Source organism: Rhinolophus hipposideros, assembly GCF_964194185.1.
Source record: "Rhinolophus hipposideros genome assembly, chromosome: 8".
In the NCBI taxonomy this organism is placed as follows: Eukaryota; Metazoa; Chordata; class Mammalia; order Chiroptera; family Rhinolophidae; genus Rhinolophus; species Rhinolophus hipposideros.
In genome coordinates this window covers 85,798,590-85,826,271 of record NC_138054.1, presented here as the reverse complement: position 1 = coordinate 85,826,271, position 27,682 = coordinate 85,798,590, and the positions used below count along the sequence as shown (strand labels likewise).

Here is a 27,682-nt window from a genome sequence, read left to right as displayed (position 1 = left end):
GGGCCTGCATTGGAGAAAGGGCCCCCAGGCCCACATCTAGGACATCTTCCGAGGGTCTGCTAACCAAACCTTAATGATAAGCATGGACCAAATACTTCATGCGCATTTTTAACAGGAAAATAACACAGCACGTGAATTCAGCTTCCATTAACTGCGCCGTGGAACTCGGATGTGAACAGTAGATAACTTAACACTCTATGTGATTGCCCTCAAAGTATTCTGGGTTTTTTTCTCTTACTCCATCTTCCCTGAGCAGAGTGACTTTCCTAATTGCTTTGCTTAAGTGGATGTTAAAATTCACTTCATTCCTTGCCTTGGTTGTCAGTGGTGGGACAGGAGCACGACCAGGTACGTGCCCTGTAATAAGGGAAAGTTAGCCTCAAGAGTTAAGTGTGAATGCAAACAGACATGTAGACCAATGGACCAGAACTGAGAGCCCAGAAAGAAACCTACACATACACGGTCACATACTAGACAAGGGAGCCAAGACTACTCAATGGGGAAAGGATAGTCTCTCCGATAAATGGTGTGGGGAAAACTGGATATTCACCTAAGAAAGAATGGGATTGGACCCTTGCCTTATATCATACATAAAAATTAACTGAAGGTGGATTCAAAGATATCTGCACTCCCAGATTCATTGCAATATTATTTCAATAGTCAAGATGTGGAAACAACCTACGTCTATCAACAGATGAATGGAAAAAGAAAATGTTATACATATATATTATGTGACATGTGACATGTTACGTATCACGTATTACATATTGTGTATTATTCTATCTACCGGGGTGCCAAAAAATGTATCCACATGACTTGTATTCATATTTTTAAAAAATTATTTTATTTTATTTTTACATCCCTCACACCGTGAACCCCCCTCCCCCATCCACCACCACCCCGACCTCACACCGAGCCATCACATTATACACATAAAATTATAGTTGGCATTCATTAATGTCCAGCCTCTGGTGTACAATGCCATGACCAGGCATCCACAGCATCCCTGAGGTGGTCTCCCAAACAGGACACATGTCCATCGGACACCCAACAAAATCCCCAAACACTATTGAATATTCCCCAAAGTAATTCTCAAAAAACCCTGAGGCCATCCTGTGGTCACCAGCTGCCCCCCAATCCCTTCACCCTACCCCCCATCCGTAACCCCCTCTCTAACAACTCTCGGTTTTTGTGTCCCCAAAACTGTTTCTGATTAGTTCATACACATATTCTTTTCTTTAGATTCCACATTCATTTTTTGTTATCGGTATATATTGAGTATTACAATTTTAATAGTTTATTTCCTTTCTTAAAATGTATATACTTTTTTTGGCTTCCTCTGTATTATATGTTATATATTACATATTACATGTAATGGAATATTTCATTATATATTATATATAATGGGATATTATATATAATACATAATGGAATATAAATAATGGAATATTATTCAGCCATAAAAAATAACATGGAAGGGACCGGCCCGGTGGCTCAGGAGGTTGGAGCTCCGTGCTCCTAACTCCGAATGTTGCCGGTTCGATTCCCACATGGGCCAGTGGGCTCTCAACCACAAGGTTGCCGGTTTGATTCCTCGACTCCCGCAAGGGATGGTGGGCAGCGCCCCCAGCAACTAGCCACGGCAACTGGACCTGGAGCTGAGCTGTGCCCTCCACAACGAAGATTGAAAGGACAACAACTTGACTTGGCAAAAAAAAATCCTGGAAGCACACACTGTTCCCCAATAAAGTCTGTTCTCCTTCCCCAATAAAAAAAAAAAAAGCATGGAAATCCTGCCATTTGTAACAATAGGGATAAACCTGGAGGACATTATACTAAGTGAAATAAGCCAGACAGAGAAAGTGACACTAGAGCATCACTCATATATGGAATCTAAAAAATAGTCAAATCACAGTAACAGAGAGTTGAATGGTGGTGACCAGGGCTGAGGGCTGGGGAAAATGAGATGTTGGTTAAAGGGTATAAACTTCCAGTTATAAGGGGAGTACGTTCTGGGGATCTGGAACACATCATGGTGACTATAGTTAACAATATCGTGTCATCTACTTGAAAGTTGCTATGACAGTAGAACATAAATGTTCTCACCATAACAAAAATAACAATAAAATGGTAATTATGTGAAGGGAAGGGTGTGGTAACTAGCCTTATTGCAGTAAACATTTCACAATACACACGTGTATCAGCTCACCACGTTGTACACCTTAAACTTACAGAATGTACATGTCCGTTATATCTCAATAAAACTGGGGGGCGGGGGGAGACAGAAGTGAGCCATGATCTGGCTGGTGACCTGGGAGAAGTAGCCTCATGCTGACCAGCAGTCTAGAATCCTTTGTATAGTCCAGCCATTTTGCTATCTATCTCATAAAACAAAAATGTTAAAAGGGGGGTGCTTATACAGATGATCCTTGCCTTGCGATGGGGCTACATCCTGATAAACCCCTCGTAAATTCAAAATATCATAAAGTCAAAAATGCACTCGATACACCTAACTTACTGACCATCATAGCTTAGCCCAGCTCGCCTCAATCCTGCTTACAACATAGTATCCAAAAAATGTTGACAACCCAGAACACTGTAGAGGGTCATGACCATGTGACTAACTGGGAGCTGTGGTGACAAGCCACAGAGACGCATCACGAGAAAGCACGGCACCACGTATCACTAGCCTGGGAAAAGATCATCAGTCAAAACTCAGAGCGTGTATCTGCTGAATGTTACCGCTTTCGCACCACCTGAAAGTCAAAAAATCTTAAACTGAACCATCCTAAGTCGGGGACCGTAGGTATTGTTTTCAACATCACAAAAAGTAACAACTGACGTTTGTCAAAAAGCACAAATGATCCGTTGAAACAGGCAAGCAATTCTTAATATTAAAACTCATTGTTTTCACTGTTACTGGTGATCTCATATTCCTCTAGAGGACAAGCTAGCGACCCCAGATTGAGGGTGGGCGGCAATGAAATAACGCTCGGCTGCCCTCAGTTATGGACACACCAGATATGCCTCCGTCTTCTGAGGCCTGAGGTAGGGAAAGTGGAGGGCGTGCCTCTGAAGCCGAGAACATGTGGGTTAAATTGAAGCATTGAATTTGGCCATCCCCCTACTGATGGGTTAACACCCTCCCCTTGCTCCCCAGTGCTGGGATTTACAAAGGCCGAGATGAGTAAATGAAGCCCTTTCCCCAGAGCGTCCTGTCCATGGAGGAAGAATGACCCCCAGGAAGTGACCCTAGACTTTGCAACTCAGCTGGGGCATTCAAGCATGTGGTCCCTGAACCAAGAGCATAAGTTTCTTCTGGGCGCTCCTTGTTAGAATAGCAAAATCTCAGAATCTGCATTTCATTTTAGCAAGATCCCCAGGAGGTGCACGAGCAAGGTGAAGGTTGAAACGCTCTGTGGGATGATGCCCCATGTCCTAAGAGGACCCACTGACTTTGAAACAATGCTCTGGGTACAAAGACGAGGGGAGGCATGATTACTCTGCCCGGGCGTGTCCTGAGCTGCTTCCGGAAAGAAGTGTCCTCTGAGCTGGGTTGGAAAGGGTTTAAAGGAGGTAGAAAGGAGAACATTCCACGCAGGGGAAGACAAAGCGAGCAAAGTCATGGAGATTTTAAAGAACATGGGTGGGGGCTGGTATAGGGGGGGCTCAAGAACTGCAAGTGGGAAACGCATTTCTAGAAACGTAGCTCAGGTGTTTCTCACCTGAGGGGAGGCACCATTCCTCTACCCCCTTCTCTCCCCAGGGCCGATGTGCCCACTACAGACCATCTCGGGCCCTGTTTTCATCAGAGCTGTGAACTGGACTTTGCTCCACCAACCAGGGCTAGGACTCTGTGTAATATGTCACAGCTGCTGCACAAACTTGGTGCCGGCGTTCTGCTGGGCACCCTCACCTGCTTTATTTCATTCGTTCTTTAGCACAACTTGTTGAGAAGGGTCTCGACAGGCAGAATAGCAGCGTGGTGGAAGAGCGTGTACATTGGAGCCAGACTGCCTGGGCTCAAATCCCACCTTCATTATTTCTTCGCAATATCCTTGGAAAAGTTACAGTTCATTTACTTACCCATGTCTCAAAGTTTCCTCTTCTACAGAATGGAAATAATAATAGTGTGTACTTCGTAGGGTCGCTGTGAGAGTTCAATACATCACATATAGTTCGGTGCCGTGACACATGGTAAGTTTTACATGTGATCGTTGTTATTACTCTTATTATCCCCATGAAACAGAGGAGGAAACTGAGGCACTGAGCACTTAAGTGACTTCTCCAAAGTCACACAGTTAATTATATCCACTACCTTTGCAAGGATCCCCCGTGAGCTGCCTTCTCTCTCCCACTTAGCTTAACTTGGAGCCCCCTCACATGCTGCCCACAATCTCCAACTTCATCAGCATGCCCTGACTTCCTACCCAGCCCCCCTCTGAGCTAACAGAAAGCGTCTCACCTCGGATGTGTTCCCTGAGTCTTACTGCCACCACGGACCTTTGCATAGGCTGTTTCCTCTGCCCAGAATGTCCACTTCCCCATCGCTGCTTCCTTGATTGCATCTTTCAAAGCTGGGGCCACATAACAGCTCTGCTTGAGATTCTGGATGTGCCTGGCTCAGGAGCCCCCACCTCTGCATTCCTGTGGTACCCACGTCTAGCATTCATTATGGACCTTGAATCATGAGTGGCTGTCCTGACATCTGCTTTCCCCTCAGTGCCATCAAGTGTGTGCTTCAGGCTCTTGGCGATTACAGAAAAGGACTTAGTCTGCAGGGCGGGCCTGGGCCCTCGCTGGCATGTGTGACCGTCCCTCTCAGGATCTTGCCCCTGACCTGGAGCTCTGGCCGTCTCTTGATTCAGCTCAGTGCCTAAACCTTGGTACTACTGATGTTTGGGGCCGGATAGTCCTTTGCTGGGGGCCTGTTCTGTGCAATGTAGGTGCAATGTACAGCACCCCTGGCCTCTACCCACAGGGTGCTGGAAGTAACCTCCCTCTCCAATGGTGACAACCAAAAATGTCTCCAGACGTGGCCAAATGCCCCTGGGGGACAAAACTGCCACAGGTTGAGAACCACTAAAAACCCCAGGATGACCAGGATGAGAGAGGGGGTGACTTCTGCAAAGAGGGTTTTGAAATCCCCAGCACTGTATGCAGGGGGCTCACACAGACCAGGTGAGGTGGCCAGCGAGAGGCCACCTGGTCAGTGAGAGGGAGCAGGCCTAGTTCCTGCCAGTCATTGCAAGGTAGAAATGAGGTCCAGCTTTTGCCAGATCTTGAAACTCTTCAAGGGAAGCCAGAAACCCTGTCTTTTATGTGAAATCCCCTGATTCTTAAAAGTTGGCAACTAATGTGCATTTTTTAAGAACATTGTGGGAAAAACAAAATATGTCTGTGAGCCAAATGTGGGCTGCTGGCTGCCAGTTTTGCAACCTTTCCTGTAGACCAAGCTTTTATCCTAGAAGCTTTGAGCTGCTCACGCCGTCCTGGAGCCCACAGATCCCCATTCGCTCTGCAATCATTTTTGTCTTAGCCACGACGTACAAGCCCCGAGTTAGACCTCTGAACCAGACTGGCCCGGCCCAGGTGGGCCACTCCAACCCTCTTCAGAGGCCCAATTCCAAGTAGTGGGATGGTTCTAAGTTCCCAGGGCAGAGAGAATATGGGAAGTACCCCAGGAAGAGGATTAAGAAGGCTGAGCTTCTGCCAGCTCTGGCATTGATTTGCTGTGTGACCTTGAGCAATCACTCCCCACTGTGGGCTTCAGTTTCCTCCTCCATCAAATGTTTGTAGGATGAAGAAAGAGAAAGGAGGTTGAATGCATGTCCTCTGCTCCTGGGACGTGAACAAGCATTTCCCTTTGGCAGCACAGGGCCCTGACTTGGCTTGCCCAGTGCCCAGCGGGCCTCCTTGTTCTCCGACTGGCCTGGGCAGGGACAAGCTCCACCTCCCAGCTCAGGCATCCTGCATCTCAGAGCGGGGAGTCTGCGTCAGCCCGGGTGGTCTCTCTCCACTGTGCACTGAGGTTATTGGTTCTTGAGGCCGCTTCAAGGGTGGAACCTACCCTCTTGTCACTGGGAAGGGTCAGCCCGTTGGCCTCTGCTGGTGCTGATGGCAAAGCTCTGGGCTCCTGAGACTGTCCCCCTTCTAGGAGGTGCTCATGGCCCCAGTGGGGCTCAGGTGGGCAAGCTAGCACCTGGCCTGTCTGCAACCCCTGGGACAGTTTCCCAACAGGCTGTGTGGCTACAAGGAGTCTGTTAGTCTGATAGGAGTGGAGGGTATCTGGGAGATCTTTGTATCCAACCTCCTAATTGCGTAGATGGGGAAACTGAGGCCCAGGGAGGGCAAAGGGTCTGCCCAAGGTCACCCAGCCAACAGAACAAACACCCATATCTCCTGATTCCCTATCTAGGGTTCCTTTTGACCTCACACATTTGGATCTCCTGGGAGTGGGCACTGGTGAGGTGGTGTACAAGAGAGACAGACAGACAGACAGACAGATGGACCCAGGACAAGCACTGACTTTCCTTGTCACTAACTGTGGCCTCAGACCAGTGGTGGAGAACTCTCTATCTGGAGCCCCCAGGTGGGTCACTTACGTGAGTGAGGGGGGCAGGAGTAAGGCAATAGGGAACAGCGGGGACGACAGGGGTCAGGGGGTGGGTGACGCACTGTTACCATGTGGGATGGAATGGAGGGTCACTATTACCAGACCTGATTTTTCCAAAATAAAGGTAAATATCTGAATTTTTTGGTATAAATTATTCTAATTTTAAAATGTTGGCAACTAGGTTTTTAAACGTTTGTCCATAGAGTGCTAGGACAAGAAAATATATTCACAAACCACGTTTGGGTCTAGGGCCACCAGTTGGCAACTTCTGCTCCCTCTCTTACCCTCAGTTTACTCTGCTTAAAATGGGTATAACAACAGACCCTCCTCTCTCACAGGGCAGTTGAGTGACTGAACAAGACGATGCCGCCAGAGGGTCTGCCATACCCCTGGACCTGCAGTAAATAGTAGCTACTGTTATTGATTAAAACCTGGGACACTTTTCTTAGGAGAAATGGGAAGGGGCTTCTTAAGTTTAGCACAGGGCAGCAGGGCAACCCTGAGCCAGAACTTAGGACCTTGCTATCGATCCACACATTGGACTGTGTACTTGCTGTGTGCCTGGCACCATGGGCATCAGTCAGTTTAAGACCCATCCCTGCTTTGAATTTACATGGCGGGTAAGGTGAGGCCCAGCCAGCAGCTCATGGGGTTGTCCTTCACCCCAGAAATCTCTGGGTGTCCCTCCACGGAGCGCCTGATTTGGGAGAAACAATCCACTTTCAAAGTCCAGGTCTTGAAAACCAAGAAAGAGCTTCTTCCCTATTTAGCAAAACACATTTTTGCTTGTTTGTTGTAATGAGAAACTTCAGGGGGAAGGTGCCAGTCCTTCCTACGTATCTGTTTGACAAATCTGCCTCCTAAAAGCAGTTCCAAAGATATTTAAAGGACAGTTCTGAGAAAAGAAGGATTTAGAACAAATTCTAATTAGTCCCGCTGGGACTAGGCGCCGTTGCAGACTTCCGCCCTGAGAACAGAAGACCTGGGCTTTGGGTTACTTCCTGATGTGCATGTACAGTACAGAACATTCTGCATTCTTCCTCAGGCTTGGCCCACACTGAGATAGCTGGGGGCCAAGTCAGGTCTGTTTGCTGGGGGCCTTGCAGCCACAGAACCCCCTTGTCTGTTTCTGTGGTGTGATAGAGGCCTGCAGGCTCTGGCTTCAAAGTTGGAGAAGCCAGAGTCCCTCTGACTGACGAGCCAAGTTCTGGTGGGCGGGCAGGCAGGTAAAGCCCGTAATTACAGGAAAGCCGCCGTGGGCATGTGCAGACAGGCCTCCTGGAGTCCAAGCAGGTGGCCTCCTGACAAGGGAGGGCCCCAGAGCTTTGACTCTGGGTGCAGAAAGCCATCGTGGTGGGGGAGGGGCAGTTATGTAACTATGACACCACGGCCACTGAGAAAATGACCTTGCTATGCTCCACTGCCTCTTTTCTCCTACGCAGAAGGGCATGAAGACTTAGCAGCCCTTCAGTGGCCCTCAACTTTGTCAGCATCAGGGGGTTACCTTGAGGGATGTTACAACAGACTGTCACACCCACCCTTCAGATAGCGTTTCCAACTCAGGAGATTGGGGGTGGGGCAGAGAATTTACATTTCTCAGAAATGAACCGAGATGATGCTGAGGCAGCTGGTGCAGGGGCCACACTTTGAGAACCACTGCTCTAGGGCTGAGGGAAGTCAGTCTGGGCCCCTGGTTTGCTGTGTGCCCTGGGCAAGTGTCTGAACCTCTCTGGGCTTCTTTTTCTCAGAAGGAGAAGCCAGCTTTATCTTTGAATAACGAAACCCCATCTCAGTGTTGAGGTGCCTACTTACTATTTGCAGGTAGCTCCGGGCTCTTCATATGAAAGGCCCAGGCCCTTGCACAGGGTCCTGGCCCCATGGTTCCAACTTGCTTTTATTCACTGGGAGCTGAGTTGCTCTAGGAGAGATGGGCACTTTAAGCCTTGAAGGGACAAGCCAGCCAGCATCTCTGGGCCTCAGCACTCACCCTGCATGCAAGAATCTTGAAGCAGGGTACAAGCCTGGTCTTTGGGATTATTTTGTTTCCTTGAGGAGGTGAGTGGGAGCATCTCACTACAGTCCCAACGATAAGGCATCTGTGGCATGGAGAGTATAATCAAAGTCACATATCTGACAGCAGTCCCCCTTTCTCATCTTAACATCGGGTGAACTGTGCGCTTCCTACACACTGGGGTCCTGTTGCCTCTCCCCACAGGATCGGGGACAGACGTGGACTTGCAGCAGAGGCCGAGTGCAAACTGACCCAGTGAAATGAACAGGCAAATAAGCAAATGGCTCTCCATTTCTGAACAGGCACCGATGCCAGCTTGTCTGGCTATCTGGCCCTCTGTAGTTACATGGGCTTTCCCACCTATGGTCTCCTTTGTTCCTCACAGAACAATCTTGTGGAGATAGGCAAGTATTCTTTATGCCCATTTCACAGGTGGGGAAACTGAGGCCCCAGGAAGGTGGCCTGACTTGACCAACTTCACTAGTAAGTAAGGGGCAGTTGCAGGGGGGGAAAGTGTAGAACTCCATGCCACAGGCCATCCTGTAGGTAATGACAGTGGGGATGGCGTTGGGAGAGAGGGGAGTGAGGAATTGAGATCCTTCCTGGTCCTGGGGTGAGGGTAGCAAGGGGAACAGGGCCAGCAGAGAGGCACGGGAGAATGCTGGAAATAGTTTCTCTTTTGCAGAAACTGCCAGTATTTCCCAGAGGCCTGCCTTGGGCCCTCTTTGTCTCACATGCTGGCACAAAGACTGCACACTGGTTTGCCTCTGAAGCCCAGTACAGTGCCTCGCACATGGTGGGTGCATAAATCAGTATTTGTTGAGTCAAGGAATGAATAAATGAAGTCTGACATGAAGTACTGCGTCTAAACTTACCAGCCGTGTGATCTTAGACGAATCGTTTTACCTCTCCAAGCCTTGGTTTCATCAGCCGCAAACACATTATAATACCAATCGTTATAATGATAAACAGCAATGGCATAATAATTAAGAGAATAGGCTCTGGAGCCAGAAGTGCCTGCATGTGAATCCGTATACTATCAGGCAACCCTACTAACCCTCGGCTTGTTTCCTCATTGATAAAGTGAAGACAGTGATAGTACCTGTGTCGTGGGGATTAAAATAAGCAATATGCATAAAGTGCTCTGCCCAATATTGCTAATAACTCTTCATGATGATGGCTCCATCTCTGTGCATTGATGAATTAAATTATAACATTTAAGTAACAGATACCTAGCAGAGTACCTGTCACAGAGGTAGAAGTGCTCAGTAAATAGTAACTGTTATTCTTATCTTGGATATTCACTGGCCCATAGACTTCTGTGTCTCTTCAGTCTCATATAGGAAGTGAAAACACAGGGTCTCAAAATTGCAGTGGTGGGCATAGAGGTCCCATTCCCAGAAGCCACCAACCCAGGGGTAAAGGACCCCAGTAGGGGAAGGGGAAGTACCATCAGTGGCCACTGGGGGCAGCAGAGGACCCATCCTCCGCAGCTGCCCTCTGCGGTTTCTCCGAGTCCCGTCTTTAGAAAATAGTGAGAAACGGATTGGCTTATTCCACTCTGCCCACAGGCAGACATTCTTGTAACCCCGATGTGCGGCATTTCCCGTCCCTTCTGAGTGTTAGACTCCCAACCCTACTTTATCAGCCACATCATCTTGGGTAAGCCCCTTGGCTCCCTAAACCCCAGTTTTCTCATCTGGGACATGGGGATAGGGTGGTTTGGAGGATTGAATGAGCTAGAAAGGACAGTCCCTGGGGCAAGGGGAGTGCTAGGTCAATGACACCTGCTGCCAAGGTAGCTTCATGGTTATTAGTATGGACTCTGCAGCCAGACTCCACAAGCTTGAGTCCTGCCTGCATCATGCACTGGCTGAGTGCCTTTGGGTCAGTGACTTGCCTTCTCTGTGTCTGTTCCCTCATCTGTAAAATGCAGGTGATAATAAAAGGACATGGACCGCTCAGGGTTGTTGGATTAAATGAATGTGTAAATCAATATAGTAAATGCTATGTAAATGTTTGCCAGTATAAGTGGTAGTATTTTTGATGTCACTGTTTTTATTCTGAATGAGCTGCAACATTTTAACTTCCTGCTTGACATGAACTCCCCAGAAAGGGGTTTAAAGGAGACAGGAGAGATGCCGCCCCTGGATAAGGAAGGACTTTTTTGCTTTGTTGCAATTGGGAACCTACCTTGGGACCCAAGACAGTCTGACAGGCAGGGCTCGGAGGCAGCTGCACTCTGTGAAAACGCTTCAATGCTGGGCTCTGGGCTAAGCCTCTGCCTCCAGGGCAGGTTCTCTGGAAGCCCCCAGAGGGGTTCAGCGTCTTAGCTAGGATCTTCGCCAGAGTACCGGTGAGCCTGTGACAGGCACACAAAAGTCTCCAGCCAGGAAGGCCTTGCCAAGACAGATGGCAGGATGGACCTTGGATGAAATCCTCTGCCCCCCAGGGCAAAGGTATACTCATAAGTGCACGTTTGGAGGAAAATCCTGGTCTAATCCTCCCCTCTGCACCTGTGCCCCAGAATCCCACTGCGATGGCCAAGGGAAGATCAGCACCATCCCTGCTGGTGGCCTCAGCCACAAAGTCATCCCAGGGCCTGCCAAAGAACTTCCAAGAACTTTGGTGTCCCCAGGAATGGACTGAAGGCTGCAGACATCCATGGGAATAGTAGGAAGTACTTGTCGGGCTTAGAAGCCATGGGCCTATCACTCAGGCCTCCTCCAGAAGTGTCCCTCAAGCCTTTTTCTGAGGGTTTACGCTGTGCCAGGCACCATTCAGAACTCTACACATGCCTCTTGTCATTGAAACCTGCCACCACAACTCTGAGCCGGTAGCCTTCATCATCTGCGTTTTACAGATGAAGAGCCCCTGAGGGCCAAAATCATTTGTCCAAGATCATATACTAGTGAGTGTTAGAGGCAAGATTTGAGCTCTGGTCCCTCGGCCTCCATAGAATGTGTCCCCAGCCTCCTGGGACAGGCAGCCTCCACCTGGCCCTCAGTAATCCCTACCTCCTGGTATTCACACCTTCTTATAATCTCTCCCACCACATGTGGGCCGGACCTAGTGACTCACTTCTAAGGAACAGAATGGGTGAAAGGTGATGGATGTCATTTCCAAGATAGGTTACAAAGAGACAGTGGCTTGCATCTGTGCACACCGTCTCTTGCTCCTTCCCAGAGCCCTCTGGGGGAAGCCAGCTGCCATTCTGTGAGTAGAGCTATAGCTCTATGGCAAGGAACTGAGGGCAGCCTCCAACAGCCTGTGAGCAGCTGAGGTTCTCAGTGCAACACCCCACGAGGAACTGAATCTTACCAAGAGCCACGGGAGTGAGGTGGGGAGTAGACCCTCCCTGATTTGAGCCTCGAGTTGACTGTGCTCTGGCTGATACCTTGACTACAGCCTAACCAGCCACCCCGGATTCCTGACCCACAGACGCTGAGAGATAATGAATGCTGTTGGTTTTAAGCCCCTGAGGTTGCAGGTGATTTGATATACAGCAATAAGTGACTAATACACTTGCTGTCACTATTAGCAACACACCCAAAATCTACCCACACAACAACCTTGAGAAGGATGGAAAAGACTGACCCAACCATAGTGGGCAGAGCTGGGAAAGACCTCCTCACCCCCACTGACCCAGCCCTTCATTTTGCTTTTGCCGGTGAGGGCGCCCGGATGCATTGACAGAAAGGCCCTGTCCCATGGTCACACACAGCTGGTGGGGACCTGGCATTGCTGTTGAGGTCTCCAGACTCCCGGGAATTGTTGCCGGGAGTTCACGAGGGTATTCCACGAAACGGTGCGTATTCCTAGGAACCCAGCACTGCTGCCTTCTCTTCACTCCAGGTGTTTGAAGACAGTACAATAACGTTGGCTGAGAGATCTCAGTAAAACGTCTTCTACAAATACTAAAACCACAGCCAAGGAAAAAACAAATACCTGAAAAATTCCAGTGGGCTCAAACATTCATCTGCAAATCGATACCAAATATAGTAGGGTCCTACAATGCAATGTTTCTGGGTTTTGTTCCTTAAGCCAAATATTTCTTGTCATTTTCTCCTGCGATCTAAAGGAAGTTCCTTAGGAATGAGGGGACACTGTGAATGGTAACTGCACTGACCCCTGGTGTCCCTGTCCACAGATTCCTTTGTGTTTTCTTCGGTGGCACCCTGTCAGCCTGAGGTCAGGGTCATGGAGACACTGACTCACCTCAGAGCTCAGAACCCGAGCAGCCTCCCCACCCTTTGGCTGGACCACCCATTTCCCCTCCCTCCCCCCCCCAATTCCCACTAAGCCTCTGTTCCTTACTGAGGTGTCCAGAGGACTGGATGGGAACAGTTCCTGCAGCCTTTCCCCACCCCCAAACCCTCCCTTCCTGCCGCCTTGCAGAGGCTTGGAGGACAGAGTGAGCCAAGTTTCAGGCCCAGCTGTCTCCAACATCGAGTCCCAGCATCCCCCAGGGAGGCTGGGAAAATCATCTGGGAGTAGGACCAGCTACATAATTTGCAGATCCCAATGCAAAATGAATGTGCGAGGCCCTGAGTTCCAAAATAATTAAGAATTTCAAGGCAATGACAGCAGAGCATTACCTCCAAGCACAGGGCCCTTCTGGGAAGGTTGCATGCTCAGAAGCTGGCCCCGTCTTGGGGTCTCCAATAAAACCCACCCCACGTTATCCTTCCTGGAGGGGCCTGCCAAGGTGTTCGGGCAGAAAATGGGTTGTCACTTCCTGACTCCTGGATCTCCTGTTATAAAACCGAACAGAAACGTCTCCTGGGCCCAGAGTGTCCTCATAATCAGAAACATACCTCAAGGAAGAAATACCTCCTCCCCCCGCCCAGCACCCCCAAGGCAGATGGTTTTTTGGAAGGCTGCAGGCTGCCACTGCTCCCAGAGTTTTGCCTGCGAGCAGAGTTGTGAGCAGAGAGATGGAGTGGCTGAAACTGACTGGGGGAGGCCTGGGCAGTCTGAGAGCCCCCAGAAAGCTAGGGAAGATGGGCCCAACCGCTTGATGATGTCCTGGTCCTGAGCGTGGGGCTACAATAACACAGCCAGGCCAATCTTTTCTGAGTAAGCAGAGCCGTAGAAATTCACCGGGGCTGTGGGCATGAGAAACGGTGTGGGCTTGGATTGTTGAAACGCACGTACTAGAAAGCGTGTGCAGATTTCTGAGAGGTTGCAGCAGGAACCAACAAGGGTGGCAGTGAAATTAGCACTGGTGGCCAGTGGGCAAGATAGAAACTTCTAGACATGTTTACTTTGCTGTTCTTCCTCCGCCCTCTCCTTTTTCCTGCCCTCTTTCTTCTTAAGCAGCTGCCAATATTTGAAACTTAGATTTCACTTAAAAATTCATATTCCTAGTAGCTCTAAAAAACAGAAGAGAACCTCGGGTAACATTAGAGCCACATGTCTGCATGACAACAATCTACTACTGCCTCCCTCTACAGGGGCTGGTGGCGTCTTGTTTGCCACAGTCCCCACCACTCCCTAAAGTCTCCCTGACCCAGCCTCCACTGACAAATGTACATCTCCATGCTGGTGCTGCTGTGTTCTCCGCGTGAAGTTAGGAGGAAAGTGTATGTCTCTATCAAAAGTGAGAAGATAGAAGGTCAACCAAGAGCTCCATGTATTCCAAGACATATGGAAAAGAGTGTGTTTCTTTGTGGAACTGAAGAGCCTTCCTACACATTTAATATGCAAAGGATGCAAAAGAACACAGCCTAAATGCTCTTACGAAACGAACCACAGCGGTCCCCGCACAGCCTACCTCACTCATGCATGTCCCCGGTTGGGTCCCTGAAGACATAGAAACAGACTCCTGAACCAGACGTCTCCAGAATGTAAGGGCAATCCCAGCTTCTCCACCCACCAGGGCTCAGAGCAATCTTTCTTTTGTTCTGTTCTGCCTGTTATCCCAGCAGACGCAGGGGACTTGGGGATTCTGTGTCTCCTCTCTTTCTGTGGGATCAGTTTCCTTCCCCCAGAGTGGTGTGGGTGTTTAACCCTATGGAGAATTTTCTTCCCCAGCTGGGAGCACTGTCAGCATTTGGTGCCCTGGTCAGCCCTCCACTGAGTAGTCCGGTTCCAGTTAGAGAGGGAAAGGGAGTTTGAGGCAGCCCTGTGGACCCACAGCTGGGCTAGTTTCCCAGTCATTGGGACGGTAAGGAAAATGTGGGGGTGGAAGCTGGGAAGGCCATGATGGATGGTGGCCAGACCACAGAGCTTGCTGACAGGCGGGGCTCTTTACCCACAGACAGTTAAGTGACAAAGTGAAAGGCTTTAGAGACCTGGTGGGGAAAGTAATTCAGTTCCCACAGCTTGTTGGAGAGCCATATGCCAGTGACCTAGAAATTCCCAGAGCTCCAGCCTGGGCCAGCGGGAGCCAGAGGTTACCCAACCAGGCCTGGGAAGAGTGGGGTGCATGCTACCTGGAAGGGTGTCTGGGGGTGCCACGAAGAGTGTGTGCCTCCTCACCTGGCCATGCAGCCTTGGCTCCCCGTGTGGGGGTGGAGGGGAAGCAGACCTGCCTTCTGGGGCTGTGGGGAGATAATTAGTTCTTCTAAACATCGCCATAATTCCCAGATCAAAGCGGCTTCAGAGATGCAACTCACTTGACAGCCAGTGAAAACTGCCAGCCACTGAAGCATCCACTCCAGTGAGTGGGCTCCGATTTGCAGGCCCTCCAAGGTGCCACCTCCTACAGGGCTTGGTGGGCCTAAGATTGGCCTCCACCCACTCCCAAGAGGTGATACCCTGGGAATCACCTCTACTGCCACATGGCTGCCTTCGAGGGGAGATCATAATTACTGTTGCCCCATTTTATAGATGGGGAAACTGAGGCTCGAGGAAGTGAAATGCAGACACAATCCCCCCACACACACCCCATGACAGCCTCCTCATGGGTATGGGCCATGTCAGCTTTCTTCCTCACTTGCAAAGTGAATGCCCTCAGCCGTTATATTCATTTAAAGAATGAATGACTGTTTACACAGTACAGGTGTGTGGCTCTCACCCTTTTGCCTGCCCAGTCCTTCTGCCCTCGCCCAGCCAGTTACTGGGACTTCGGCTCTTCAGCCAGATTGTCACAAGGGTTGTCAGAAGGGTGGAGATAGATAAGCAAACGGGGGTGCCAGCCATCCCTTGATGCACTCACTTGGGGCTTTCCAAGACCTGTCACTTCCGACCCCTGTGACACTGGCCATCTTTCTGACCCTGTTTCTCCAGGAATGACCATGTTGGGGCTGCACCGAGTGGCCAGAGCCCGGCGCACAATGGACCGACTCAGCGCTCGCTCCCCGAGGCGTTCGGGGAGTCTAGGCGCTGCCGAGGGGCCGGGAGGCGGGGCCTGGGCGGGGCCTGGGCGGGGCCTGGGCGGGGCGCGGGGCGGGGCCGGGGCGGGGCGAGCGGCCGGCCCTCTGTAGTCCGGAAGGAGCGGGAGGAGGAGCCGCGGGAGTGAGAGTCGTTCCCACGTGAGGCTCCGCCGCCGAATTCCTCGCGTGCGGCGGCCGCGCACCGCCCGGCGTCCGGCCGGACGGAGAGCCCTGGTCCGGCGCGCGCAGGCGGCCGGGCGGGAGTCCGGGGCGTCGCCTGGCTGCGCTCCGATGCGGCGGCGGCCCCGGGGGCTGTGAGCCCAGCGCCCGCGGTCCCAGCCCCCAGCGCAGCCTCGGGCAGCGCCCCCCGGGCACGCGGCATGCGGGCGGCCGACTCGGGCACCTGGGAGCGCGTCCGCCAGCTCGCGGCGCAGGACGAGCCGGCGCCTGGCAGCGGGGCGGGGGCCGGGCCGGCGCGACCTCTGGGACCCGCCGCCTGCGAGCGCTGTGCGGACGCGGCGGGGCCCGGCCATCGGCCCCGCGCCGGAGCGCCCTTCGTGCGAGCGGATGGCGACGGCAGCCAGCTGGGTAGGTGCGCGCCGGGCAGGGAGAGCCGTGCGGCCGCAGGCCCGGGGAGCCGCCGGGGCCGGGCGCGCGGGGGCGCTCCGGGCCGGGATCGCCGAGCCGCTGGGGCTAAAGTTCTCGCGGTGCGCGGAGCCGGGAGCGTCGGGCGGAGTGCAGGGGGGACGCGCGGGGTGTGGAGTGTGTTCTTCGGCGTGGGGGCCTGGGTCTGCGGGCTCCGCGGCTTTCCCGCCGCGCCCCCCTCCCGAGGGCTGCAAGGGGAGGTCGAGGCTCCGCCTGCAGGAGCGCTGCGGTCCCCGAGACGCCTGGAGACCCAGCTCTGGGCGAGACCTAGCGCTGTTCCAGGCAGCGTGGGAAAGGGGCCAGCCCATGCCAAGGAGGGAGGGCCCCCCGTGGCCGCACCTGTAACCCACACACCTAGGAGCTCCATAAAAGGCCAGGAGAGCCCCTTCTTTACCGCCGCCCCTTGGAGAGAAAGTAGGGACTCGTATTTTCTAAGAGTTTTCTCATACACTTGAACGACTAATGCAGAAAGAGAAATTGCAGAGGTACAAATGCCGTGGTCTAATTGTGTATCGTTAGGTAATCCGCCCCAAGCGAAGAACAACGTGTTAGTGTTAAGATATCTCGAGTGGGTGCGCCCATTCCATTCTGTTCGGTTCTCAGCTGGTCCCTCAATGACCCCCACCGCCCCACCCCCGCGCAAGTTAGGTCATGGGAGCCGGGCACGGTAACCCCTGGATCTCTGGACTTTAGGAAGAAATTTATGTGGAATACTGGAAGAAAGACAGGAGCTTCTGAGAAGGTTCTGTCATCAGCGGTTTGAAGTTCGAATACCTTTCTCAGGAAAAATCGGGGGTGGGGGGTGGACAACAAAATTATTCATTAGTTCTTGAACACTTAATTGTGTTCCAGTGATTTACATGCGGTGTCTCCTTAAGTCTTATTACAACCCTGGGAGTCAGGCTCTGTTATCTCCATGAAGGTGAGGACAGAAAAAACCAGAGGTTAACTGACTTACCTTAAGTTCCACAGCCCCAAACCTTGGTGCTGGGATTTCAAATTTTGTCTCTCGAGTGACACCAGAATGCTTCGCCCAGGCAGCAAGCATACCAGCTGGGAAACACCCGGCTTATTTACCTAATAGTTACTTTTTTCCTATGAGAAAAAAAGCAACAACAGCAAGCCCCCTTATTCCAGGCTGTCTACGTCTGTTGGTCTCCCTAGAGGATGGAATCCTGAGGGGCTTATAGTTCTAGCCACAGGAGCTGGCACTGCCAACCAGCTGTCTCTGATTAGCTGAGCTGCTGGTGTCCTGAAGCAACTGAGGTCTTGGGTGGCCACGGGTCTAGCAGAGGGGCGCGGAGCCTTGAAAGGAGCCTGAGTCCCTGGAACCTGGGCCTTGGCGCTGAGCCAGCTATAGGAAACAGTCCCAACTCTTCCCCAGCTGCACGGAACAGTTCCAGTCCTAGACAGCTTGGTGTAACACAGAGCATAGATACAAAGAAGAAGCAAATAGGAGAACTTGGGCAAGTTGCTTGATCTTTTTGAGACTCGGTTTATATAGATAATAGTGTCAACTAATATTTGGATCATTCAAAAAAGCCGGTGTCTGCGAAGCACCTTGTCTAGTTTCATGATTGATGCTTAATGAATTTTAGTCGTCAGCTCCACTCGTGGGGCACCTATCAGTGCCCCCCTTGACTCAGTTTCTCATTAGGATGTGATATCATCTGCTCCATCTCCACCCTCCCGAACTGTGTCAAGATGACTTCTGTCTTGTTTGTAAAATACTTGAGTGATCCAGGCTGACTCTTGTGCCCGTGGAGGTTGTTATTATATAAACGCATGGAAGATGGCTGGGTAGAGATATGTGTGTTTACGTGTGTGTGTGTATAGACTCCATGTGTGTTCATAACAACAATATCCTAATGACATGGTGAAGCTGAGAACGTCTGTCTCTGAGGTCTGGGGGTGGTTGTTATTTCCCCGTGGCCCTCAAGGTCTCCCTTCAGGGCAGAGGCAGTAAAGATCTTCTTTCCTGATTTACAGATGGCATCACTGGCCTGAAACAGGATCAAGCCAGCAGTTAAACCAGAAAGTTTTGAGTTCTCTCTACCCCACCACCCTTCACCTTCTTCTGGTCTCTGGTTCTTAAAACCTAAATGCAGTTTCTGCGCACTTCCGTGACATCCAGGCATTGAGAACAGCCTGCCATGGACATAGGTTCCCGAGCCCCTGGCTGCTACAAGGGGATTTCCTCAGAGAGATAAATGGGAACTCTTCTGGCTTAGAACCACAAGCTGAAATTATTGCTGAAGTCAGCCTTTTGGCCAGGTGGTGAGGTGACTCACCCCAGGGTCTCAGCACCTTGGTCCCCAGCTGAATGTGACACTCAGTTTAAGGAGCTGATAGAGTTCCCTGTGATGACGGAGTCCAGTGTGGGGGAGGGGAGGAGGAGAGGGGACGTTTGCTTGGCAGGATAGAGGACTGGACACCTGGACGTCACTCATGGGGAGTGTCATCCTGAGATCAGCAGGCTGACAGGCAGGCCCTGTGCTGGTGACAGCTCTGGCCTCTAGGATGGGGCCACTTCCAGGGGAGGTTACCGTTCTTTGTGCACAGACCAGGAGATGTAGAGAGTAGGTACTTGTTCCATCTGCACCTGGTTCTGCCGAGCTGCTTGGTAACGCAGTTTTCCTCCTGGTGCCATGGGAATAACCCTGTCTGAGGGCAGATCATTCCAGAGCCCCAGCAGAATAAACTAGGTGCTCCCTGGGGGGGGTCTTGGGCTGAGAACATAAATTGTTCCATCTTTGGTTGTCCATTCATTCGGTTGCATTTCTTGAGCATTTACTCCTGTCAGGCAGTGTTGTAGCTACCAGGGGTAGAGCAAACAAGACAACTACAGCCCCTGCATTCATGGAGTTTATATTCTATGGGAGATTTCCAGTGGGCAAATACACGTGGGGTGTGTCAGGGGACAGTAAGTGCTATGCAGAAGAATAAGGCCCGGTGAGGGGTTAGCGTGATGGGAGTGGGTGCTATTCGGTATTTAGGTCCGTAGTCAGAAAGAGAGCTTGAGAAGGTAGCAAGGTACATGGGTACTGAGTCCCTAAGGCAAGAGGGTGTTGCCCATCAGCTAAAGAAACCAAGTCATTGTTTCAGAGTTCTTGGTAAATTAGTATCTTTGCAGACTGGGCACTTTATCTGTTCACATCCGAAGCCCACGCACACTTCCTGGCCTAGTTCAGATGCCACTGCCTCATTTGACTCTCCTCTTAACCCCCAGCTTAAAATGCCACAGGACCCTGGAGCCACTGTGACTCTCTCTCCTTTTTTCTTTAGTTCTTCTCTTCTCTTTCCTTCCCCTCACTTAAAGCTCACAAGGGGAGCAGGCCCTTGTTTATCTGGGTATTAGCTCCCAGCATTGTTCCTCAGGCATGGAGCTAACCTAAACCAAGCTTTGTCTTAATCAGTCGGCTGACATCCCCCGGGAAGGTGCGATTGCTAATCCCATCCACCGATGGGGAAACTGGTGCTCAGGAATATTTAGTAACTTGCCCGGAGCTCACACAGCGAGTGGGTATCACAGCCGGGACTTGGTCCCAGACTGTAGACTTTACCCAGTGTGGAAAGACCTGATACGGATCCTAAGAAAGTAGACCTACGTGGGGTTTCCAGTCTGTTTTTTCTTTAAATTTTTATCTTAAAAGATTTGTCCTCTCCTTGACATTCCTTGTTTTGAGCAACTCAAGAATTTGCTTATCGTTGTGCCTTTAGCAGTTTCGGTGGTAGGGCCAGCTTTGTGTTATCCCTTCTGAAAAGGATTTCTGCTGGGTTAGAGGTGAAATTAACTCTCCCCTTGAAATTGGGGTGCTCTTTGGAAGACACCCACTGGGACTACGGGGGTTTAGTGTGAGCTGCCTTGGGTAGTGGGGTGTGACAGGGACAATTGAGGGTTTGGCTGTCCTGGACAGTCAGGAATGAAAGTCACTGCTCTTGAAAAAAATTCAGATTCGTTTCCCTCAGGAAGTCACCTGAGGCCCAGCACCCTCCACCTTGTGTGAGTGCCCAGGGAGTTGGGCAGAACCTTCCTCCTGCCAGGACAGGGGACACACCATAGTGGATGGGCACAGGGCACCAGCTTTGCAATCAAATATCCTGGTTCGAATTTCCCAGCTCTGCTGCTCACTAGCTATGTGTTCCCAAGCAAGTTATTTAATGTTCCAGACCTCAGTTTGCCCATCTATAAAATGGGATCATATTGCCCACGTCAGAACTGTTGGACAGGAATCTGTAGCTTCCTTCAGCCCCGTGGAGCCCAATGCTACCTATGCCGTGAGAGAGGGAATTCCCATTTATCTAGAGTACACATAACTGGAATGAATGAATGAGCGTGTGTGTGTGTGTTTGTATAAAATTTCTAAAATTTTTGAAGTTTGAAATACTGGAATTTGATGAGACAGGTGATTCTGAAGGAGTGCTAGCTGTTTATCTGGCATTCCTGAGTCATCAGGAAATTTCCATGGTCATTATGCACTCTTTATGTTCTTTGTGACATTCCAATTGAGTTGGCTGGATGATTTGCTCGGACCCTCCAGCCATTCTGGAGGAAGCAGTGTTTTTAGTTCCCATTTAACAATCTCAAGAGCCACTGAGCGCCTGGCTCAAGGAAACTAGCAAATGCGACCTTGGAGTGAGCCACTGTCATCCATAACACGGCTCGTTGACAAGAGTGGAAAATCAGGTACATTGGCGTGTACACAGACTTTAGCAGATAAACACACCCAACATATCATTAAAGCCAGCCAAAGCAATCGCCATGGGGATGCTGTGTATGCATGAGTCACGAGGATTATAAACACTCCAGAGAGGGTGGCAAGCCATGGTTACAAGGTGTATACGTGCCTGTGTGTGTAGTTACTTTTTATGAATTTACTGTCCGTAAATGCGTTTCTTGTTGAGCGTATCCGATGAGTCCCTGTCGGGGAGGGAAAAGGTCAGGGTTGCCTCCTGTTCCCAAGGTCCCCTTCTGTGTCCCCTGTGGCTGCCACCATGCATTCAGGTGGAGCCTTCAGCCTTTCTCTCGTCTGCTCTTTGGATCCTTCAAGAGAGGCCAGTTAGAAGATGCTGTTTGTGGCAATTCCTCAGAGCCCTCGCCAAGTGACATTAGGTCAACAGCAGACCCTAATTTGGAAGAAATTAAGAGCCAGAAGGGTATGACAGGTGAGCCCACTGGAGTCCTGGCTCTGAACGGCGTGACACTAAGCCTGGGCTGCAGAGAAGGACAGTTGGTGGGTTCAGTGGTGGTGACCCTCCCAGTGCGTCCTCAGCCCATGTGCCGGGCTTTGTGGGCTGTTTCGGGGAACACCCACCACCTGGTGGCCCATTTGCAGGTGTTGCTGCCCAGATTTGCAGGCTGGCTTAGGCTCCCAGCTAGTTGGGGCTGTAACCGTATCACAGGCATTGAGTACCTGAGTTCAGTACCTTTTCGTTGTACAGAAGCTTCTTTGGGGGCTAAGGGAGAAGTAAAAACAACAGCCGCTAGCTCCTGGGTGCTTTATGCCCTCACCTCCTGGCTCAGCCTTGCCAACGCACTCCTCACTTTGAAGTCCTGTGTGTCCAGTTAGGGAAGGATATGTTTCCTCTTGGTAAAGTCCTATTAATGAAGAAGAATCGTTTACGGAGGGCCAGCCAGGAGCTGAGTACTTTGTGGCTTGTGTTCCTGTTGCTCTAACCCCACTCCTGTAAGATAACCTGACGTTCTCCCCATCTTCCAAGTGACACAGTTGAGGCTTAAAGAGGGTTACATGGGTTGTAGTACGTGGCTGTTCCAGGCCGCTCTGCTCCCTGCCCAGGACCATAGCTTCTCCCTGCAGTGTCCATCATCAGCTGATGGTTCCCCGAGGGCCACCAGGGCACCAGGCAGAGGCTGCCACACTAGGAGTCATGGGATTCTTTCCGTGGCACCTTTGGCATGCTGGTTTCCAGTCAGCCAGCGGCATTTGGGAATGAGGGACTCTGGGGTCACGACTGCTCCCTGGGCTCCAGGAGACTGTACCCCACCCGTCCAAGCCAGAATCAGAGGCCAGCTGGCTCCTGGCGGGAGGTCCGGCCCTGGCTAATTGGGAACCTAGAATGCAGAGTCCGAGGGGGAAATCTTAGCAGGGAAGATGTCAACTCACTCCCCATACAAGGGGTGGAAACAGGTCCAGAGCAAGGAAAGAACCAAACTGCTGTCATAGGTGGTAGTTTCCAGGGCCGGTGTAAAGACTGAAGGTACAGGGGTGTATTGGCAAAGTGGTGAGTTTTCTCTCTTTACCCTCTTCTCTAACTCCCTCTGACCCATGGAAGGGGGCCTCAGACTTTGGGAGTCACAGTGGTCTGGGGCGCTTGCCTGTCTGCAGATTCTCAGGTTGTACCTGTCCATTCTGATTCTGTATGTCTGGAGAGGGACCCTGGAATCCGTATTTTTATCAAGTGCCCTGGGTGATTTTCGATACAGAGGTTCCACAGGCCAGACTTTGAGGACCTCTGCTCTTTGCCTTTCTGAGATTGGGTTAGTTTTAGAGTAAGAAGCTAGGGAGGCCATGTACTCTGGCTTACCCCCTGCATTCTGACATCAGCCTTAGCAGCATTCTTTTCCCTCCCAGACGTGTCCCAAAGGGGACAGTAGGGATGTGAACACCCTAGTTAAATCCCATCGTTTCCTTTTCTAAACCAGTCTCCATCCCCACCCCCACCCTCTTTCCTGGGCACAGCAGTCTTCAGACTCTATTAGAAAGAGGCACATGCTTCTCTGTCTTGTGCACTCACAAGATGGGCAGTGGTGAGAAAGCAGCCTGAGCGCGGCTTTGTCTGCGCTCAGATGCCCAGCTCGGTGCCCCAGGCCGCCACCCGTATTCCAGCGACATTCCTTCTTCCTTGAAATTCGTGCTGAGGGAACAGAGGAGACCACACCCTTGACCCATGGTTCATCCTGATGCTTTAGATATGGCCCCATCCCCTCACTCTGGAGCCTGCTCTTCCAGGCTCCCCCGCCGGGGCCACCCACCTTCCCCACCTCTCTTGCGTCCCTTTTGTTGCTGGCCCGAATGGTGTGCACATGGCAGACGTGTTCCGTTGAGTGGCTTATCCGTGCTCCCTCTGGCATCACTCCTGGGCCCCCTACCAGACCTGGACAGTCAAAATATGTAGGGATAGGCCTAGGAATCTACATTTTAAACAAGTTTCCTCCACCCCCAGCTGATTCTGACCCACTCTGAAGTTTGAGGACCAAGGCTTCTGGCATCTCCCATCTCTTTCTCCGTGGCCCTTCCCAGCCTCCAGTGGCCCATGAGTGCCGCCCTGCCTTTGTCCCCCACCCCAGCGACCCACAACCACATGAGCCAGGCCAGTGGTTCTCAAGAGGAGGTGCCAAGACCAGCCAGGTCAGCCTCTCTGAGAACTTGTTAGAGACACTAATTCTCAGCCCGTCCCAGACCTGCAGAATCTGAAACCAGGGGTTGAAACCAGGGGGTGTCCTGTAGTCTGTCTTAACCACCTCACTGTGATGCAGCTACAGCTTGAAACCCATCACTGAGCACGACGGTTGGTTCTAGGAAACTCTTCCCACGTAAATTTATTTCCCCCAAATCTTTTCCGTCTTCCCCGTTACCCTCCCTTCCCCTGTACCCTGGTCTGTTCTCTTAACTGCCAAGAGCTGCCAAAACCCTTTCCTGCCCTGGAAGTGTGTTGTGAGATGATCGTGTGCCTCTCACAAGGGCCTTCGGGGATCCTGGCCTTACCCGAGGGATGGCCCTAATGGGGGTGTCACAGGAGAGGCGAGCAGAGCAGCGGCCAGCAGCAGCCCCACCCCCATCCTCTCTCCCAGCGTCCCAGGTGGTGGCCGTCTGCTCACCCCATGCCAGAATCTCAAAAGAGCAGAGGGCCAGATGGCCACTTTTTCCTGGAGCTCCCAAGCCCTCTCTTGGGGACAGGGCCTCTGCTGCTTCCCCAGGTGTCTGTCAGCCTGGAGGAAGTCAGCACAGCCCGTAGCTGTGCTCAACACCAGCACTTTCTACGCCGTCTTCCTGGTGTGTACGGAAGGCAGGGGAGGTGCAGGCCTGAGCGTCAGACCTGGCTGCGCTGCTTATGCCCTGTGGGACCTTCCTTATACAGGTCACTCACCTCTGAACCTGTTTCCCTCTTCCTTGAAATGAGACCCACAGTGTCAGCCAGCCCCACTTGGCACACAGATTTCTGGCTGCTTTACTCGAGCCCGTGAATCTGGCAGTGCTTTGCACACTCCGAGGCACCTCACGGATGTGGTTGGTACCGTCGGTGATCTTGTCCCTTCTGGGATGCTGATGAGGGCAGGCCTGTGCCTTGGGTGACCAACTCGTCCAGGTTCGTCCATAGCTTTCCTGGTTTTAGCACCGAAAGTCCCACCTCCTGGAAAAGCCCTCAGTCGCAGGCCAACCAGGACAATTGGTCACCCTCTCTGTATCCCAGTGCCACTCAGCTGTGTCAGCCACACTCTGCTGCTTTGGGCGTATAACAAGCACTCCACTCCCACCGTCCCAGCAGCTACGGCATCACCTGCCTGGCCCCAGACCCCCTGCTCCCTTCGCTGCTCACACGGCCCAGGTCCTGCTCGCACTCCTGGCTCATGCGTGTCTCTGGGCATCGATGGTCGGGCTGGCCTACAACTCACATTCCAGCCGAGCACTTCTGTATTATTTGTTCACTTAGTCGCTCACTGGGTAAATACTCGTCCCACCCCGACTGGGTGCTGGCTCTGACCCACTGAGCCACACCAGCCCTGCCCTCCTGGCGTTTATATTCTGGAGGGGGTCTCTTTCTGTCCAGAACCCTTGACTTGTATTAGGAGGATGTTTCCCCCCCAAAACCCTCCCCAGGTTTGACAAGGCTCCTGGTTCATCCATCTGGAAGGTGGTGTGTACCTGCCCTGGCCTGGGTTGGGTGCTGGGAACCACAATCGACAACCCCTCTCCCCTCTCCTGACTCCTGTTGTGAGGCTTGGGGTCTCCTCCATGTCCCAGGTACCGGCGGCTCATTCCACCCCTTGCCTTCTCCTCCTTCCCAGTATTACCTCTCCACCTTGTACTACGTCCGAGTTCCTCCCTGTCCTGTGCCCCCAACCCTTCTGCAAAGCCTTTCTCATTCACTCCCTCCCCTCTGTGCTTAGTGCTTGCCAGGCCATGGGTGCCTGTCCTCTGGAGCCTGGTGTATTCGAGACCAGGTCCTGAGAGAGCATTTCTTGAGTTCCCCTGGGTACCCCTCGGGGGCAGGGACCACGGGGCGTGTACACATCTGTCCCCTTCGGGACCTTAAGAGAAACCCTTTCTGGCTGATCTGTTTTTGGCGTTTGTATGACCTCACCTGGCAGGCAGGGCAGCACCTGGAGAGCACCTGCAGCCCCACCAGTAATTGTTGGGGCTCTGAGGGGTCAGTAAATACACCCCTGTTCTCTGCTGGAATTTGGAACCTGCCCAAAGATAGAGGTAGGAGTAGGACAGGTGGAGAGTGTGACTTTGGAGCTGCCTTGTGGGCTCTCTCCTCCCTCACCTCTGCATTTGACTTTGCTCTCAGGCCAGACAGCCATAGGCCTGAGTGAAAACATGCAGAAAATGTGAAAACGCATTCACCTCACCTGCAGGCCGATCTGAAAGAGGAGCTTACACGAGGGAGCCTCACAAGCCTGACAGCTTCTCCCACCCCACCAATTACCTGCTTTCTGAGGAACAGAGAGGGGCACAGTTTGACGTTGATGGCGGAACCTTCCCCAGGAAGCATGCCATCTGGGGGCTCTGCTCTAACCAGGATGCTGTAAGTTCTGGACGTTTAGGGCTAGTGAGGGAGAAGGAAACGCCTAGCCACGAGTGTGTCCGCCCTGCTTGGGCCCTCAGGCACCCGCTGTGTCTTGAAGCTGATACAGTGCAGTCAGTTACCTCACTGAGCAGATGCCACCGCCTCTGGCCTCCAGGTGTGATGCTGTAAGATAATGAGGCCATTTGGTTTTACACTGGCCCTCGCCTTTTGGGTTGCCTGGTCACTGCATCTCTATATGTGATAACAAGCATTCAGTTTGCGTTTCAGTCTCGGGCATTGTTGAGTGTGCCAGAGCTCCTGAAACTTTTTTGTTCACGTATTCTGCATAATTATCATGCACTGGCCTGGACCAGAATCCTTGCTAAGTGTCAGGGATACTTGCTAAGTGTAGATAAAACACAGCCCTCTCTCCCCCATAGTGCTTAAAGTCAAGGATATTTTTAGAGAATCAGACCCCAAAAGCTCTTTGCGTGTTTCCGTTGTCATGGAAAAATTCCTAAAATGCCTTTCTGCTTCCCCACCTTGGTTAACTGGGCAAGTGGAGCCTGGATGACTCCCTCTGTGGTGCTGGACTTTCTGCAGAGCTCCTGGGTCCTAACTCTGAGCCTGAGCACCTTAGGACAGAAGGTTGTGCTTCCCCTGCAGCTTGAGTTAAAGGACATAAGAATCTATTGCATCCACAAGTGTTTTCTCGTTTGCTGCTTTGTCCTCAAACCTAAGCCCCAAATGCTAGTTACCTGGACGCTGTAGCTAATTACCGTGTTTCCCCGAAAATAAGACCTAGCCGGATAACCAGCTCTAATGCACCTGTTGGAGCAAAAATTAATGTAAGACCCAGTATTATATATTATATTATATTATACCTGGTATATTATATTACATTATATTATATTATATTTTATATATTATATAAGACCTGGTCTTACATTACAGTAAAATAAGACCAGGTCGTAAATTAATTTTTGCTCCAAAAGACGCATTCGAGTTGATTGTCTGGCTAGGTCTTATTTTCAGGGAAACACAGTAAAATTTTAGTTAACTGGACACTGTAGCTAATTACAATTCTAGTTAACTGGACACTGTAACTAATTACAATTCTAGTTAACTGGACACTGTAACTGGACACTCTAGCTAATTATAATTCATTAACTGGACACTGTAGCTAATTATTATAATTCTAATTAACCGAACACTACAGTTAATTACAATTCTGGTTAACTCTACACTGCAGCTACCTGGGACCTGGTTCGAGAAGGTTTCATAGTGTGTTTGGGCAGTTGCAGGAGTGTTTGAAATGAGCAGCAGGTCCTCTCCCCC

The 27,682-nt window shown here is 51.3% G+C and overlaps 1 protein-coding gene across 5 annotated transcripts in view; it reads left to right on the top strand.

Moving 5' to 3' along the window:
• KAZN (kazrin, periplakin interacting protein) overlaps nt 1-27,682 on the top strand; it is a 1,004,356-nt gene that overhangs the window by 841,235 nt on the left and 135,439 nt on the right. The window contains exon 1 of one of the 5 annotated variants that reach the window (XM_081056298.1): nt 16,157-16,534. The exons of 3 other annotated variants lie outside the window; for them this stretch is intronic. In XM_081056298.1, the coding sequence (XP_080912424.1) occupies nt 16,327-16,534 (208 nt within the window). In that variant the 5' untranslated portion in view covers nt 16,157-16,326. Of the gene's footprint in view, nt 1-16,156; nt 16,535-27,682 lie in introns of those variants that run through there. One more of the 5 variants, XM_081056300.1, reaches the window with a different exon arrangement.